Below are 17378 nucleotides of genomic sequence, written 5' to 3' on the forward strand. Positions count from 1 at the left end.
ACTTATACGGTAGTCTACATTTTAATAATGAGCGTAATAAGTATTATGTACATTGTTACGTAAACTTTTTTTAAAAAAAATAAAACCTATAGTAAAAATTATAATACGTTTACCACGCTCATAAAAGTTGAACGTCCAATATTTACCTCCCATTAACAATACTTCGATTCATCATCAGCCACAAGAAATACGGACATATATAGAGAGTTGCAAACATGGTTAATTCTCAAAAAAAAAAAAAAAAAAAAAATCACCGCAAATAGAAAGGTTATTATGACTTACGATCGTAATTTTATTACAGCCAATTACGTGAATACGTAATATGGCTAGCGTCATGCGTGCACACAAAGCCTTTTAAGCTTTTATATATCGTTTTATTACATCACGTACATATTATTATATATCACTAGCTAGTAGCTAGCTAGTTTCCTTCCTCTTGATCAACTACTAATTCATCAAGGGCAGAAGACAACCTTGTAGTTAGTCCCACCGGGGCACGTGAATGTGCTTGTTTGGTCATCCTTAGGGTAACTATAAGCATCGGGACATCGAGTCTTAAAAAATCTGGAATAGTCGGTAGGTCCACAGTTTCCAGAATTGCAGCAATATTGATCGGTCTTGAACACCGTACATGGATTGTTACAACCGCCAGGTGCCTTCAACTGATTGGGGCACTGTCCGTTAATATCAGCAGTACATCTTATGCCACGAGTGCACCCATTAGACGTGGGGCTAAAATCCATAGCAACATTAAACCCATCAACAAGAGAGATATCGATGAAGTCCAAGTTGTTATATTGGTTTAGTGCATATTCGGCAAGGGTGTTTGGGGGTACACCATAGGCTTGGCATTGGAGAAGCCCGCCGCAGTCACCAGTCTGGCATTTGCCACGCCCGGAACCGTCAAAATTGCACCCTGTTCGAGGCCAAATGCGAGCCCCTTTAGTACCGGCATTAACATTAAGGCTCCATGTTTGACCTCGGTTGAGCTGCCTGCCGCCACCGGGTACCGCTCCGGCCCACACTGTGAAGGGGCAGTTGTTGGTTATGTCAAATCTAGCTGCATGGGCTAGACCAAAGCTGAGGGTGATGAAAAGGGAGAAGAAAATTGATAGGTTTTTGGAGAGACTCATTTTGTGAAGGGAGAGAAACTGTGTAAGCTCTTGTGATTTGTGAGGGAGATGCGTAGGGGTTTATATATATAGGGTGAGCTTGGGGGTGGTTATGGCCTTTTGGGAAGTTGCTTAATTAGGGAAATTCTATTGGCTAGTCAAGCTTTTGTTGGAAAATTTGACAATTTGAACAAAAAAAAAAAAAAAACCAAGGACGTATGTGACACGTGTTGTCGTTCTGATCCTTAGTTCGATCTAATACTTATTTGGTGGAGGTTCGATCACGTTTATTAATAAACAATATCTACATTTAAAAAAAAAAAATTATTTCTAGCTACGATGTTTTCAACACCATAATTTTTTTAACGACATTTTATTGAGACCGGCCGAATCAACCTAATTTATTGTACTGTTTTATAATAGATAATTATTAGTTTGTTAGGTGCATTTTTTAAAATTATGTATAATTTATTTATTCTATTAAAAATGTGTACGAGAATCAAATGTTTTAAGAATATATTTTGATTTAATAAATTAATTTTTTTTTAATAATAATAATAAAAAAATCCTCTAACACAATTTTAAGGAATATATATATATATATATATATATATATATATATATATTTCTAAATCTGTAGGCATAGAGGTTACGAATCTTAGTATACATATATAATAAATCAAATTAGAAACATAAATAGGAATCATGGAAATCAGATCGGAGGGTGCACATGAACTCGAAATTGCATCATGAGCCTCAAAGCACTACAAGAATTTTGGTTTAATTTTTAGCAACTACGTTATCAATGACGACGACCAAAATGTCATTGTTGATAAGTTGATTTCTGATTGTTGTTGATGCAACGAAATATTTTGATATTACTAACGACAACATTGTCGACGTGCGCGGACGTCTTGTAACTGTTCTTCTGAGACTTCGTCTCCTGAATTTGAACGTTCGAAAATACTTTCAAATTATATATCTTAGTGTTTATTTAATTTTTTTTATGTTGTTGGGTTACTGATCGAGAAGAGAAAAACTACGTGAAACTTGTTATTTGGAACAAGTTTATTCTAAATCTGTTTGTTACTTTCTCTGATCTTGCCTTTCCTCTCTTTTTAATGTTGTTGTTTGGTTACCGAGAAAAATCTTTAGAAGATGTGGAAAATTGTGGATATATGCTCACTTTGAGTTATGGCTTGTAGATTTTTAACGTAGACAAATAGGCGAGGCCGAAATTATTGGCATTAATGCACAAATGTCAAATTTCTAATAAATAATGACCCCATAGCGTAGAAAAGTAAGCAAAATAGAAGCTAGAAATTAATGGCGAGGAAAAGTCTCAACAACCGGAATATGGATGGCATCCAAAAATTCCTAAATTGATATTCTTCACCAACCAAAGACAGTAAGAATCCGTTTGGTTTGTTATTTCAAAAGGTGTAATTTTAAATTATAATTTTAAAATGTGAGATTTAAAAAGAGTAATTTTTAAAAATATAGTCAAATGTTTAGTAAAATCGTAGTTTAACGTTTAAAATCGTAAATTATCTTTTAAAATTATGGGTTTTCAAAAAAACACCATCTTACCTGCGATTTGAAAAATCAAATTTTCTGCGTTTTCAAATATCAATTTTTAAAAACATTGTTCTCAAACAATTTATATTCTGCGATTTGATTTAAAATTACATTTATTATTTACGAAATCACAAATTCTTTATAATGGGCTTGGAAAATTTCAACCTCAAAATAAATTCTCAGTTGTCATCAAAACAGCTTTCAATTTCACAAAAGTGGTTCTCCAACAATCAGCGGAGAAAATTTGGATGAAAAAACGCTTGAAATTTTTAAAGATTCAAGCATAAGTTTTACAAATTTTGTTAAATTCTAACAAATATCTAAATTCTTGTAATTTATTTTTCTTTTTCTTTTTCCCTAAAAAGAAGGATGATATTTTGAAAATTTTGATAAAATTTAACAGAAAATACTAATGGAGGATTTCTAATTAAGATTTTTTTAAAAAATGATATCTTAAATTACGACGTTTTGAAGTTCATAATTTCTCTTAAAAAGAGTGAAAGTTCAATATTCTTAAATAAAATTCTCTTTTTATTTTTTTGTTCTTTTTTTTTTTAATAACATATGCCTCTTACATAATTTTTTTTGTAACGACGAAAAGGACACCTGGCGTTTTTAGAAGATAAATTTATATCCTTTTCAGATTATGGTCGGTGAAAAAAGTCCACATGGAGCCATGAACCTTCTTCTTCTCAGACACATTTTTTATTCTATTAGCGGATATGAAAAATATTCCGTTGTTTAAATGTTTTGTTTTAGTCAATACATTATATATATATATATATATATATATATATATATATATACCACAGTTTTCTGCATAACTATTTTATAATTCTTTTTTTTTTTTTAAACGAAATTCAACTTTAATGTTTCGTTTATTTTGACGTAAAATATTGTTAAAAAATTAAAAATATTTTTACGGTCAAATTAAAAATAATTTTTATTGACCATCATTTTTTATTGTATCAAATATTGAAAAATATAAAAATTATTTTTTAAAAAATATTTTACACCCAAATAAATAGAACAAAAATGTATATTTTCCTCACGCAAAGCCCCTTTTATTACCGAGTTTGGCTTGCCTCCAATAAAAATATCATTGTATAAAAAAATAAATAATAAAGATTACTTTTCGTGAAATAAATAATTGGAGTTTTCGCTCAAGCAATTTTTTTTATTTTTTATTTTTTAATTTTAAAGGCAAGCCAAACTCAATTTATTTATAACTTCGAGGCAAATTTCTCTGCTGATCCATATATATCAACGGGGTCAAGATATTAAGGAGAAAAAAAAAAAAAAAATTCCCCTTGATTAAATCTTTTGAATTCACCCTTGATTAACTACTTAGTTAGAAAATAATAAAAATAAAAAAAAAAATAAAAAACGGATGAAGCTTTTATGCGACTCAATTAATTAATTAATTAATATATATACTTCAAAAGCCAAGTCGAGTCATTTTGTTAATATAGATAAATAAGTAATTGTCTCTATAGATAGTTCAATCAGTTGAGGATCACACTCCAGGAAGTGGAGGTCACTAGTTTAAATTTTTCATCCCTTATTATGTGGACATGTTAAAAATTAAATAAATAAATAATTACAGGCGTCGAATCTTCAATAGTACTTGATAGTCCCCGTTCAAACAGAAGGTCAAGATTAAAATTAAATAAACACCTGCTTTTTCCATACCCATATAGAAGATGGACCCATGATTTTGTATATATATATATATATATATATATATATATATATATATATATATATATATATATATATATATATATATATATATATATATATATATTTATTTTGGGAAAATTAATGTGCCCCCAACCAAATGACTTAGCCTTTTGACTTTAATCCCTCTATTAGGGTTTTTTTTGTTAAATACGCCGTGTGTTTGCCGTCCAAGTTAATAGAAAATCTTAACAAAGGGAGCTAAATAAAAAAGCTAGGTAATTTGAGGGTCAATTTCAACTTTATAAAATTTGGAGAGACATTGCAATTTTGGTGTAAGTTTGGCAATGTCATTTTGCATACTAAAAAAGCAATTTTAAATCAAATCGCATAAAATGTATCGTTTGTGATGCGTTTTTATTAAATTGTAATTAAAAAACGTAGAAAAACCCGCAGTTTAAAATTGCAAGTAAGGGGTGCATATTTTAAAACATACGTTTGTTAAAAGTTAAACTGAAATTTAATTAAACTCTTAATTGAGTTAATAAAAGTCACGTTTTAAATTACACGTTTTAAAATCACTACTTATATAAATTGCACATTTTGAAATCGTAAACATAAACAAACCTTGAAAGAAATGAGTGTAGTTTTTCCGTTTATAGATGAGGTCCATGAGGAGGTCTGAAGTTTGATTTAGGGTAAATATAATATTTAAAAGGATTTATGTATAAAATGATATAAGTAATATTTCTATCATTTAGAAACAAAAAAAAAAAAAAAAAAAAAAAAATTAAATTAAAAGAGGGTATAAAATATTTTAGTTTAAATTGGTCATTACAAAAAGCAATAATAATATATCCTGGCCATTGGTGGCACAAGCTCCACCAAGCATCGCAACCATTTTTCTATTATTAAATGAAAAATGAAATGATATTATTATCAAAATGACAAAAATGAAATGGTAGAGAAACATTTATTTTAATCTTTGGGATGATCTACAATTCTACATGATGACGCACGGTGTAGTTGTACATGCGACTAATTATTTCTTGGAAATTATTCAGAGATTACGACATCATTTGGCTTGACTTGCCTTGAATAGGTGTAGTGAATGGGGGGAGACCCCTAATGGGGGGGGGGGGGAGGGCGGTTAGGGGTATTGAAAGGGAGGCCGGATAGGATCTCCCATTCATTACTCATTTTTTTAATAAAATTGATTTATTTATTGAAAAAGGGGAGGGGGCCGGTTAGGGGTCTCCCCCTATCACTACTTATTTTTCAATAAAATTGATTTGTTTATTGAAAATGAGGGAGGGAGGGAGGGAGGCCGATTAGGGGTCCCCCAATCACAACTCATTTTTCAATAAAATTAATTTGTTTATTGAAAAGGAGGAGAGGGCTGGTTAGAGGTCTCCCAATCACTACTCATTTTTTAATAAAATTGATTTGTTTATTGAAAAGGGAGAGGAGTCCCCCAATCACTATTCCAAGCAATTATAGGCAGGGGACGGCTTCTCGCCCCTTGCCTGGCCCTTCCTTGCTCGGCCCTTTCCATGTAGGAAAGGGCCTTTTGCCTTTTAATATGTAAATATTTTAAAAAAAAAAAATCTAATTTTGAAACCTGTTATAAGTCCATTCTATACCCATTTCTTCCCCAAACCATTTTCCCCCCAAATTTTTCCCTCCCTCTCTCTCTCTCTCCATCTCCTCTCCTCAACCCCACCGTGAGCCCGTCACCGTCGACCACTCCACTGTGCGTTTTCCATCTCCGGCCAAAACCCAACCACCATGCGTTCTCCATCTCCGGTTCGGCTCCGACTACCCAACCACTGTACCGCCACGAGCAGCCCCAGCCAAACCACCACCACCGCCGCCAACGATCCCATCCACCATAAGGTTTTATTAGTTTTTTTGTTTTTTTAGGGTTTAGGGTTTGATTTTCTCTTCAGATCCGATTTTTTTAGTTGTTTTTGAGTGAGATTTGGCTGATTCTTGGTCATTATTCTGTGCCCTAGATCTTGAAAAGCCAATAACCAAAAGCTTGAGCTTCTAGATCCTTGAATCGGGGGTACAGATTTTTGCGTGGATTGGAGATCTCATCGAGCTCCATTCAGCTCATTGCCTTTCCAGGTAATCTCTCATTTCCCAGAAGGAGGGATTTTGATGAGTATGTTCTCTCTGTTAATTTACAATTCAGAAGGTTTTTGTTATGTTTGTTTTGAGTCTTGACATGTATGGGGGCTGTATTAAAAAACAATCATATGAACCATTTCCCCTGTTTTACTTGTACCCATCTTGTAGTGCTGCATCACCAGACCGAAACTTGAATTGTATGATTTTTGAAAAGAGGATGATCAAAAGCTGGCTGGTGTTTTATATGGACACAATTGTGACCATCTAGGCTTTGTTTTAGGCATTTATGTCCAACACATGGTATCAGTCGAAAATCTCTGTTTTTTGGCATACATTTACACCGCTATTGGGTACCCTGACTCCTTGAGATTGAATACATCCAGCCAAGGAGGAACCACAGCCCATAAAGTGATTGATTTTAAGACCAAAACTGAAAAATCCAACTACCCCATTTCTGGTTTTTTGAGTTTTTGATATGCCTTTTTTAGTTGCTTACTGTGATTTGTGATTTTTTGCTATTGGGTTTCTGGTTATAAAATGCCCTCTTACATGTTTGTTTATGCATTATTTGCTATTGGGTTTCTGCTAATAAAATGCCCTCTTACCAAGTTTTGTTATCTTTTGTTTTTTTTTTTTTAGTATTTTTCAAGAGAATGGATTATGTGGATGTATCAGTAGTTGGAACTGGTTGTATTTGGATCTTAGAGCAATAACATCCTTTCAATTCGCTGTTTAATGTTGTGTGTTTGGCAGGATTAGTGATTATTTGCTAATTTATTTTCTTTAGGAAACCGGAAGAATGTGGGAAATGAATGAAAGATGTCACTACAAGGTTTTTTTTAGGTATTTTTTAGAATTTTTTTCTAACCTTTTTTTAGGTATCGATCTTCCCAATTTCTGGTTTTTTGAGTTGTTTTTTGATCTGCCTTTTTTAGTTGCTTGCCGTGATTTGTGATTTTTTGCGATTGGGTTTATGGTTATAAAATGCCCTCTTACATGTTTTTTTATGCATTGTTTATGTGTAAAATCCGTCTTCAAACCATGATTTTTGCATCACTCATAACAGATTTTGAATCAAATCTGTGTAGACCCAAGAAAGTTCAAACTCAAATTGGAGACAGGGTATATGGAGATGTTTTTGGTTAGTTAAATAGAGATGTACACATTCCTAGTTTGCTTTTCACTTGCAAGTTGTATGGCTGCTTGGTCTTGAGTGCCTAGTTCATTTCTTCATGTGATAACACTGTTATATGCAATTAAGAACTTTTGGAATTGATTTTCAAGAAATGTTTTATTGTATGGGTATGTAACTAAAAATCCGTTCTCTGTTTTAATAGCATGTTCTGTTTCAGTTGTTCTCCTATATGAGGTGAGGCAGACAAGTTTGATGTTCAGTAATGGATATAATTGGTTTGTTTGGTTTTTTGGCTGAATCAGGCTGAAGGTGCCAATGCAGCAGAGGACGAAGTTGAGTTTGAGAAGTCAATGTCTGAGGTGAATGATTAGGATGAAGGAGATGAAGATGCGAAATGGCATCATGGGAGAAAATGCATATTGGTTATGTCTTGATATTTTAGATGTTGGTTCAATGTTTTTTTGGTTTTATATTAACATTCTGAAAAGAATACGTGTTTGACTTTGATTAATTGATGGGAATCATAGGCCGATCCTCATCAATTGGGATTTTGGCAATCCAAATATGAAGAAATGCCATTTTCTATCCTTAATCGTTTGTCTTATTTCTTATGCAATTCGAACCAACTGCTTCTGTATTTAAAAAAAAAATGCAGTTCAAGCTTCATTCTTTTAACTTTACAATTGGAATTTTTCTGAATCTCTTCTGCCATAGCTTTTCAGAGTAAATATTCAGTTCTTTTGGGTGGAGTACAAATTGTGCTTTTGATGCTAATTGCTGTACTTCTTTTTCAATTTTGGCAGCAGAACGGATGGCTGAAAGATGCTTTATATTGGTTCGAAAATATAATGATCAGTATTGCCTATGACTTATAACTAGCATGATTACACACCAAACTTCAAGAGCGAAATTAAATTTCAATTACACACCAAACTTACTACACTTGTTCACCAATCACAAAATAACATTTCTCTACAAAAAGAAAAAAAGAAGTCACTACATTACAATCATTAACTAGTTAACATATCACAGTACAATACATCTCAACTTGATACAGACCTTTACTTTTCTTTCAGTTTAACATCAAGTTCATCCAGATCCACCATAGCCACTAAGGTAAAAAACTAAAAACAAAATGACTACTACTAACGTAGCCCGAAACATCTTCCCATTAGTTTAACACAACCCCAACACCCGTCGACGTTTAACATATTGATCATTAAATTTTGTTTCAATCAACTTCTCAAATTTAACATAGTGATCATTATATTTTGTTTCAATTAGTTTCTCAAGTCTATCCCCTATCCCCTATCTGCATGTCTTCTATCTTCTATGACTTTTAGTCATTCCATTATTTTCATCTCATACGTAGTCATTTCATGATCAGTCCATGCAAAATAATCACAATCACCCTTTTTCTGCCTGAAAAAATAAGAGTAAAAAATGTCATCATCTACTAGCGTACAAAGTATAACACAATTTTAATTTCAAAAAGTACCTTATAATTTTCACAGCCATACCACTTTTTGGCGGTATTGGACTTAGTCCAAGAGTACCTTACACGTGCAGGTACTCCTCATTTACATAATGGACGTATACTTGACGCACTTGATGCATCACTATGTGTCGACATTTTGTCGTGCCAATGCAAAAAACATTTTTAACCTCAAAAAACATCATCCAACCAACCAAAGCATGTCAAACACGCATGTCAAACAATCACCAGTCAAAAGAATATAAGAATAAAGAATAAAAAATATACAAACCCCCAAATGATCAATCCATGTTATCTGTGTGAAATGATCAACATAATAAAATGGGTGTAAATGTAGCATTATTCTTTGATAATTAAGTATATATAGATATACAGTGCATAGAAAAAAAAATTGTCATTAATTTCGTTCGATTATGTTAAACCATAACTCTGTAATTTCTTGTTAGGTTCATGAGTTATATAAAAAATTGTCATTCTTACCAGCAAACCAGGAATGCGTATATCTCTTTTTAAATGCTCTAAACACCTTCTTGCAGCAGAATCTAACTTTAACCTAATCTTACTTTCTACCCCGCGAAAGGAGGGGGCGCTGGGGGAATTATTATATCTCGTCAAACCTTTCATGTTTGAAGCTTTTCTGAGTTAAAGAAATCTAGCCATTCGGTTGTTGCTTATGCATGGCTCTCAAATATCTAATGCTCCCTTTCATTCTCTCTGTGGCAAATGGAAGCTTACCAAGAAGGCTCTTAAATCTTGGAACAAGAATCACTCTGGGGAGATCCAGAATAACATCAAAACAATCTTGCCTGATCTAGATAAGATTCAACAAAGCCCTCCTTCCCCTGAAAACTCAATCCAAGTGCCCTTCAAGATGCCTTTCAAGAATAATTGAAGTGAGATGAGGTTTTATAGAAATAGAAATCCAGGGAATTATGGCTTTAAGTGTGGGGATTTGAACACAATTAATCGTAGAAGGTACAATTTTGTGTACTTTCTAAAACATGACGATAGAACTTGCCTTAATCAAAGAGAAGATGTTGGTGCTTAATAATTTTATTAAGCACCAACAAATTTCTAGAATGAGTTCAATAATTTGCCCCTAAACAGTTCCAAAAGTATAGAATGAGGTGCTGCATAAATGCTGCAGCAGTAGACACAGCCAAATATGAAAAACTTGGAGAAATTATACAAGCAATATTTTAAGAGAAAAACAAGAGATTCCACCTGATACAGAAATAAGTCCAACAAGGTAATAGACATATGAATACACCAAAAAAAAAATATTGTTGTATCAAGAGAACAAGCCTAGAATGCACCAAGAAAAAACTGTATTGTCAGGGCAGAGCCAAGAAAAAAAACTCAACCAATCAATAAAACCCATATTTTTTATTGCGGATAAAGTCAAGGAATAAAAACATAGCGAAATACGTCATTAGTGTTTCAAAATTCCAAAAAGAAAACTCATATTAACTAACCAAAAATATCTCCATATACCCTGTCTCCAATTTGAGTTTGAACTTTCTTGGGCTACATAGATTTGATTCAAAATCTGTTTTGAGTTATGCAAAAATCATGGTTTGAAGACTGATTTAACACATAAACAATGCATAAACAAACATGTAAGTGGGCATTTTATAACCATATACCCAATGGCAAAAAACCACAAATCACAGCAAGCAACTAAAAAAGGCAGATCAAAAAACAACTCAAAAAATCAGAAATGAGGGAGATCGATACCTAAAAAAAGAAGGTTAGAAAAAAATTCTAAAAAATACCTAAAAAAAAAAACTTATAGTAACATATTTCATTCATTTCCCACATTCTTCCGGTTTCCTAAAGAAAATAAATTAGCAAATAATCACTAATCCAGCCAAACACACAACATTAAACAGCGAATTGAAAGGATGTTATTGCTCTAAGACCCAAATACAACCAGTTCCAACTACTGATACATCCACATAATCCATTCTCTTGAAAAATACTAAAAAAAAAACACAAAAGATAACAAAACTTAGTAAGAGGGCATTTTATTAGCAGAAACCCAATTACAAATAATGTATAAACAAACATGTAAGATGGCATTTTATAACCAGGAACCAAATAGCAAAAAACCACAAATCACAGCAAGCAACTAAAAAAGGCAAATCAAAAAACCAGAAATGGGGGAGATCGCTACCGGTGCCGGAAATGGGGGAGATCTAGGCCGGAAATTAGGGAAATGGTCGCCGGTACTGTGGGAGATCAAATCTCAGCCAACTTTGTCCCTCCAATTCCTGCATTTTCTCAGCCAAATCTCAACCAAAAACAACTAAAAAAACCAGATTTTGAGAGGAAATCAAAAAAAAAAAAAAAACTAAGAAAATCTTACGTTGGATGGGCTCATTGGCGGTGGTGGTGGTGGTTCGGCTCGGGCTGCTCGTGGCGGTACAGTGGTTGGGTCGTCAAAGCCAAACTGGAGATGGAGAACGCATGGTGGTTGGGTTTTGGCCAGAGATGGAGAACGCACAGTGGAGTGGTCGACGGTGGCGGGCTCACGGTGGTGTTGAGGAGAGGAGATGGAGAGAGAGAGGGAGGGAAAAATTTGGGGGGGAAATGGTTTGGGGAAGAAATGGGTATAGAATGGACCTAAATCAGGTTTCAAAATTCGATTTTTGTTTTTTTTTTTTTTTTTTTTATAAAAAAAAAAAATTAAAAGGCAAAAGGCCCTTTCCACGTAGGTAAGGGCCGGGCAAGCCGTCCCCTGCCTATCATTACTCCACTACTCCTTGAAGAGTCTAGTCAAGATCATGGAGTTGTACGTCTTAGGCCGGCCAGCTAGCCCCGCTTATCCAGAGAGACAGGGGAGTTTAGCTTGAAAGCACAGTGGCTCTTCGTTTATTTTGACGTAAAAATATTATTTATATTTTATGATGTTTGGTGTGAGTTGTGCGACCGAAAATAATTTTTTTGGAAAATGAATTCAATTTTTAAATTTTATAAATCATTTTCTGAGACTGAGTTTCTCATTCTCAAACTGTCAAACCACCACTGGATCACTATTGAACCACTACCAAGCTAGTACCGGGCCACCGTCAGACCACCACCGAGCCATCCCCGAACCACCACAAGCCACCTTGGACCACTGAGCCACCCTGGACCACAACCCCCAAATGCCCAGGGGTGGCTCGACCACCCTTGGGATTTTTTTTTATTATTTTATTATTATTTTGACTTGAGTTAAATTTGAAAAGTTTGGTTAAAAACAGGTCGGATAAAATCCGAATACAATTTTAATTCTAAATTCTGAATTCAAAAAGCATCCAAGCATTGTTTCCCAATATAATATAATATAATTTGAAAAACATAGACACCCAAACATCCCCTAACATTTTATCAATATTATGAACTGACATGGGTGCTTTACAAGAAAGTGGATATAGTGAACCAATACCAATATTGTTTTTCTTTTCTAAAAAATAATTATTAATAAACAACACAAAATCCAAAACAATCAAAACAATTTTTAATTTTACGTCATATCAAAATACTTTTTCAAAAAAAAAAAAAAACTCTCTAGAAAACATAAAAGAGAAGGGAATTCCCTAACTCAAATTTGGGAAAGGAATAAGTGAGGGGGTTCGGGGCTCGAAGTGTTTGGACATGTTTCTAGCAACTTGGGGTATAAATCCCACTTTTTCGAATGCCCAGGCCCAACACTCCCTCCTTTATTCCCTACTCAAATTTTAAGGGACTGAAATCCTTACCTTATAAAAGATGAGGATCTCCTTAAACAAGGGAGGCCGATGGCCAACTTATCCTAAACAAACGATATCTTATATTGTCCGAATTAGATATGTCCACGGCCTTATTACTAGCAATTTAGGTAGAATATGTAAAAGAGTCTAAATAGAACTCAATTATAAGAATAAAAGGCTGAATGATCTAAAATTTATTTGAATAAATAAATTTTATATAGGCTATTTTACAATATATGCCAAATTACTTACAAATTGTTGGCAACCTGTTACCCTCCAGTATGGGGGGATTTTTTTTTTTTTTTTTTTTTTAGTAAACATTGATTGACATGATATAAAGTAAAAAAAGTTTATATAGAAAAGTGAAAAAATTGTGTTGTATTGGATTTTTTATTTATTTAAATAGCAATAAAAAATTGTTGATGTGATGTAAATAGTGAAAAAAGTAAAAATGTTTTGAAGTTAATGTTTTTTTTGAAAGAAGTTAAAAAAAAAAAAAAAAAAAAAAAAAAAAAAAAAAAAAGGAAAAGAGAAGGGGTTGCCAAACGGGGATCTTGTCTCCCTTGAAGGCGGCGGTATAGGTCACGTGTAAAGTAGAAATAAGAGAGACCAGCTAATCAATCAATTATGACATTGCATTAGTTAGGACACCTCCAACAATGGTACATGCCCCCACGTTTTAAACCTAGTTGTAACATGGGACCAACCATAGAGTAGGATTGACAAGCATTAGGCCAGATTTAAGTACATAGCACTGCATTCTAGATTCTGGCCTCTTTTGCTAGAATCCAGCACGAATGGCCAGATTCTGGCTATTTTGCCTGAATCTGGCCAACCCATATTTCGGCAATACTGATTGGATTCCGGCCTTCATCTCCGGAATCTGGCAACAATAGCCGGAATCCTACCGGCAAGTGACGAAATCTTGTTATTGGTGATTTATGATTGAACTTTTGTCAATAATTTAAATTTATTGTTGGATGTTATTTGTGGCTCTTCCAATTTGAAAATATATGATTATTGTTAGTCAATATGTATGTTTTAGTTAAACATAATTTTTTAGTTGCTTTTTTATATTATTTTACATTAATATTTTTATGTTGTGAATAAAAATTAATTTTATAATTAAGTTAATATGATTGAATGAAAATATAAAAAATATAAAAATATATTTGTGATTTTCGTACGCACCAAACATCAAAAAAAAATGTTTTCTACGAAAATCATTTTTTTGAAAAATGACTTCCCAAAAAATATTTTACGATGGAAACTATTTTACGCCAAAACAAACGGAACATAAATAAGATAAAGTTCAGAGAGAGAGTTTGAGAGCAAAAAGGCATGAGGTGAGTTAGAGGTGAGAAATTTTGGTGGAAGAGAGGGCGCAAATGATGTTGGCATCTTGGTGGGGAAAGTTTCACGTAGTCGTAGGCACCAATACCTTCTGCCTTTCTTTAAAAAAAAAAAAAAGAGTAGTTTTCATAACTCTGTTAGAGCGACACTAGTGCCGTCGCTAATACTAATAAATTATATTATATTAGCAGCGACAACATCGTTGTTGCTAATATATGCGACGACAACGGTTGTCGACTCTAATATTATTATAATACATACAATACTGCTTTTAGGTAAAAAAAAATTCTTGTCTAGATATTAGCGACAACTGCAAAATGTCGTTGGTAATAAGCAATTATTAGCGACAACATTTTGGTGGTCGCTATTACTTTGGCCGCTAAAACAAAATTTCTTGTAGTGCGTATATGTCCCACACGATAAAATCTAACGTTTAATTTGTAGGGATGAATTTTTTTTCCAAAACATGAATGAAAGAAACCCCAACAATGATAATAATAGTTGGTTAAAAACTGCAAAGATCAGTAAGCACAAATAAATTAATTAATGATATAACCCAAGGGAAAACTCAGTACTCAAGTTTTGTCAATGTTCACAGAGCATCCCTGATATATCCCAAAGGCTGACCAAGGAATCAACACTTCCAACAGCGAAATATCGATCTATTGATAACATATGTCTGGAACTAATTTTTATCAGAAGAACAACAGGGAGTCCTTCTTTATGTTCTTGATATATAACATATATCTGGAACTAATTTTTATCATAATGTGATGCTTTTATAAAAGTAATCGAAATATCATTAAAAAGAAGAGCATTAAGGCAACCCAGGTACACAGAAAAATGTAAGACTAAAGAAACACGATGCATTGAATTCAAATGACACTATCACCGTCGAGGAGAAGGAGGCTTCCCACCCAAGTCCCTGTCCAACACTTGTTGCGAATATGCGTGAGGAAAATATTGTGTGTGCTCTTTTTAATATCATACCAAAAGAGATTAATCCATCTCCATCAGAACCTTTTGGCCGTCCGTCGTTGAGAACACTACTCGCCACCCCTTGAGAGGTGCCGTCTTGTATTTGAAAGTCGGCACCATACAAAGCCGACTCCAACCTCTGTCCTTCATCATCCAAAACTCAATATTAATGGATTGTGCGTCCAAAGTTTTAACCTCATGCAGTTCAACCGGAAGCCCACGCTCTCGGAATTTCTCGGTGGTGAGATGGAATTCGAGAATCTTCCCTCGACGAGTCACATTCTTAACCACCCAATACAAAGCATTGTTCACAAAAACCGGCCCCGAAGAAATACGCGACGGCCAGTAAGGCCATTCGTCCTTTACACTTGTCCAACAATGCGCTTTCAGACTGCATGTATACCTTAACTTCAAAGGCCCCTGCAAGCTATGCATGACTGCTTTCAAAGTATTCCACAATCCTCAAAACCTTGTAATCGTCGTTGGCCAGGTCATACCCGAATGCAAAATTGAATCCGTATTCAAAATTGGGCGGGAGACCAAGAGCGCGTACGGTTGGTAGAGAGGATAATTTCTTATACTTTCTGATTGATGGGTTCCAAATCACAGTTTCATCATCATACGTGTGGATGCAAACCAAGCCATTGCAACAGCCTACGATCTTCGAGAATCTGTGTGGATTATAGAATGGAGGGAATATCTTCACGGGCTGATTCTCGTCGGAAAGGTTGACCAAGTAGTAGTTTAGCGGCCGATCAGCCTTACAGTTCCATGTCTGGACAAGGAGAGTGCATTCGCTGTTGGTCTCGAGATGCATCTTGATGAAACGTGGCTCGTTGATTAGGGCAAACCATGAATTGGAAACGCACTGTAAACGTACCAGAGACTTGACGGGTAGTCGGAATAGGTGGGAAAGTATTTCGGGGATTAGATCTTGCGGTATCGACATCTTCGATCTCCTCACTAAATTCCTTCGATCTGAATTTGGACGGTGGGTTTCGCAGGATAGTAGGTTGAGGGAATCAATAGGCCAGGATGGAGGACTTTATGTATATCCGGACACCGACTGTGTGGGAGAGGTTAAGTCGGTGACTTGGGTGAGTCTTACCACTTGGGCTCAGAGACTCATACATCTGAGTCCATGGGCTGCTGCTAATTTTAATGTGATAAGAACTCAATATTCTACCCAGCATATGGAAAAAAGAACGAAGAATACTGAGCTTGATTCTGGTTCATTATCATCGGGGGATTGAAAATCTGTGGCTTCTCATCCCCACCTTCAATTGCTTGCAGCTGTTGTTGATGGAATACGCCCGGTAAAAGACTACTTGCTGGAACAGAGAACAAAGGGTTCGTGTGCTGATTGGGAGCGGAAACCCAAGCAAACCTTGCATTGCCGAAGGGAAAATCGGAAGAGAGTAGAGGTAAAGAAGGATCACTGTTTGGTCGTTGTGAGCAACTTAAGTAAGGACTCTGTTGCCCATGTATACCAATTTGGGTAGTTTGGAAGTTGCACAATTGCTATTTGAGAAAATGCACGAGAAGGACTCTGTTGTGATTCACGGCTCATTCACCTGTTATGAGTTTAATAAATCTCTCTCTCATCAAAAGTTTGATTCACAGGCCAGGTTTTGAGTTGTAGTTGGGGTGTGAGATTGAGAATTGCCATCGGGGTTGCCCAAGGATTAGCATACCTTCTGGATGAAGATTTTGATCTCTTCATCTTGTGGGTCTGTCCAACTGTGTTGGTGAATACTTTTGTTTTCTAAGTTCCCAATATTGAGCTTGATCGTTTTCGAATCTTTTTCATAGTTTTATCTGCAACCAAACGGAACATCTGAAGTATTTTATATGCTGTAAACAGACCCAAAACCTCCTTCACCTATCAAGGTTTTGTAGTTCTCGGTCGCTGTCTCTATGTCTTCAAGAGTAAACCTCTCAATAGTTATCGACTTTATACTGACATCATCTTTGCTGGGTAGATAGATGAGTACATCTGCATATTTTAGGAGAATTATTTTTTTGAGAAAAAAACATCATCCACATCATCCACAACAGTTGAAACTGAGCTCAACTAGCTGGACAACTTAAATTATGTTCTTGCCTAAGTGACATTATCTATTATCCGTACTCTTGAGTGAACAGTGTAAACATAGTAAGTGATCTTCGTGCCCCACCTG

The 17378-nt window shown here is 34.6% G+C and overlaps 2 protein-coding genes and 1 long non-coding RNA gene across 3 annotated transcripts; 1 reads left to right on the top strand and 2 right to left on the bottom strand.

Annotated features, from left to right (window-relative positions):
- Nucleotides 1-268: 268 nt before the first annotated feature.
- On the bottom strand, nucleotides 269-1157 carry LOC133855076 (thaumatin-like protein). Its single transcript, XM_062291377.1, has one exon. The coding sequence runs from the start codon at nucleotides 1131-1133 to the stop codon at nucleotides 456-458; it is 678 nt and encodes a 225-aa protein (XP_062147361.1). The 5' UTR covers nucleotides 1134-1157; the 3' UTR covers nucleotides 269-455.
- Nucleotides 1158-5906: 4749 nt separating this feature from the next.
- Nucleotides 5907-8319, top strand: LOC133853724 (uncharacterized). Its single transcript, XR_009896725.1, has 3 exons — nucleotides 5907-6266; nucleotides 6386-6500; nucleotides 7941-8319. It is a non-coding gene; the product is annotated as an uncharacterized LOC133853724 (long non-coding RNA).
- Nucleotides 8320-15219: 6900 nt separating this feature from the next.
- On the bottom strand, nucleotides 15220-16147 carry LOC133854607 (F-box/kelch-repeat protein At3g23880-like). The gene is made up of 2 exons (XM_062290843.1): nucleotides 15668-16147; nucleotides 15220-15618 (listed from the first exon to the last, which is right to left on the bottom strand). The coding sequence occupies exons 1-2, from the start codon at nucleotides 16145-16147 to the stop codon at nucleotides 15220-15222; spliced, it is 879 nt and encodes a 292-aa protein (XP_062146827.1).
- Nucleotides 16148-17378: the final 1231 nt, after the last annotated feature.

This window comes from Alnus glutinosa, chromosome 13, assembly GCF_958979055.1.
Source record: "Alnus glutinosa chromosome 13, dhAlnGlut1.1, whole genome shotgun sequence".
NCBI lineage: Eukaryota > Viridiplantae > Streptophyta > Magnoliopsida > Fagales > Betulaceae > Alnus > Alnus glutinosa.

What these genes read in the sequence shown, in the direction of transcription:
- LOC133855076 (XM_062291377.1), bottom strand. Translation starts at nt 1,133, where the DNA reads ATGAGTCTCTCCAAAAACCTATCAATTTTCTTCTCCCTTTTCATCACC.
- LOC133854607 (XM_062290843.1), bottom strand. Translation starts at nt 16,147, where the DNA reads ATGTCGATACCGCAAGATCTAATCCCCGAAATACTTTCCCACCTATTC. An exon ending in TGGCCAACGACGATTACAAG is followed by an intron (nt 15,619 to 15,667) that starts GTTTTGAGGATT and finishes CATAGCTTGCAG; the next exon opens with GGGCCTTTGAAGTTAAGGTA.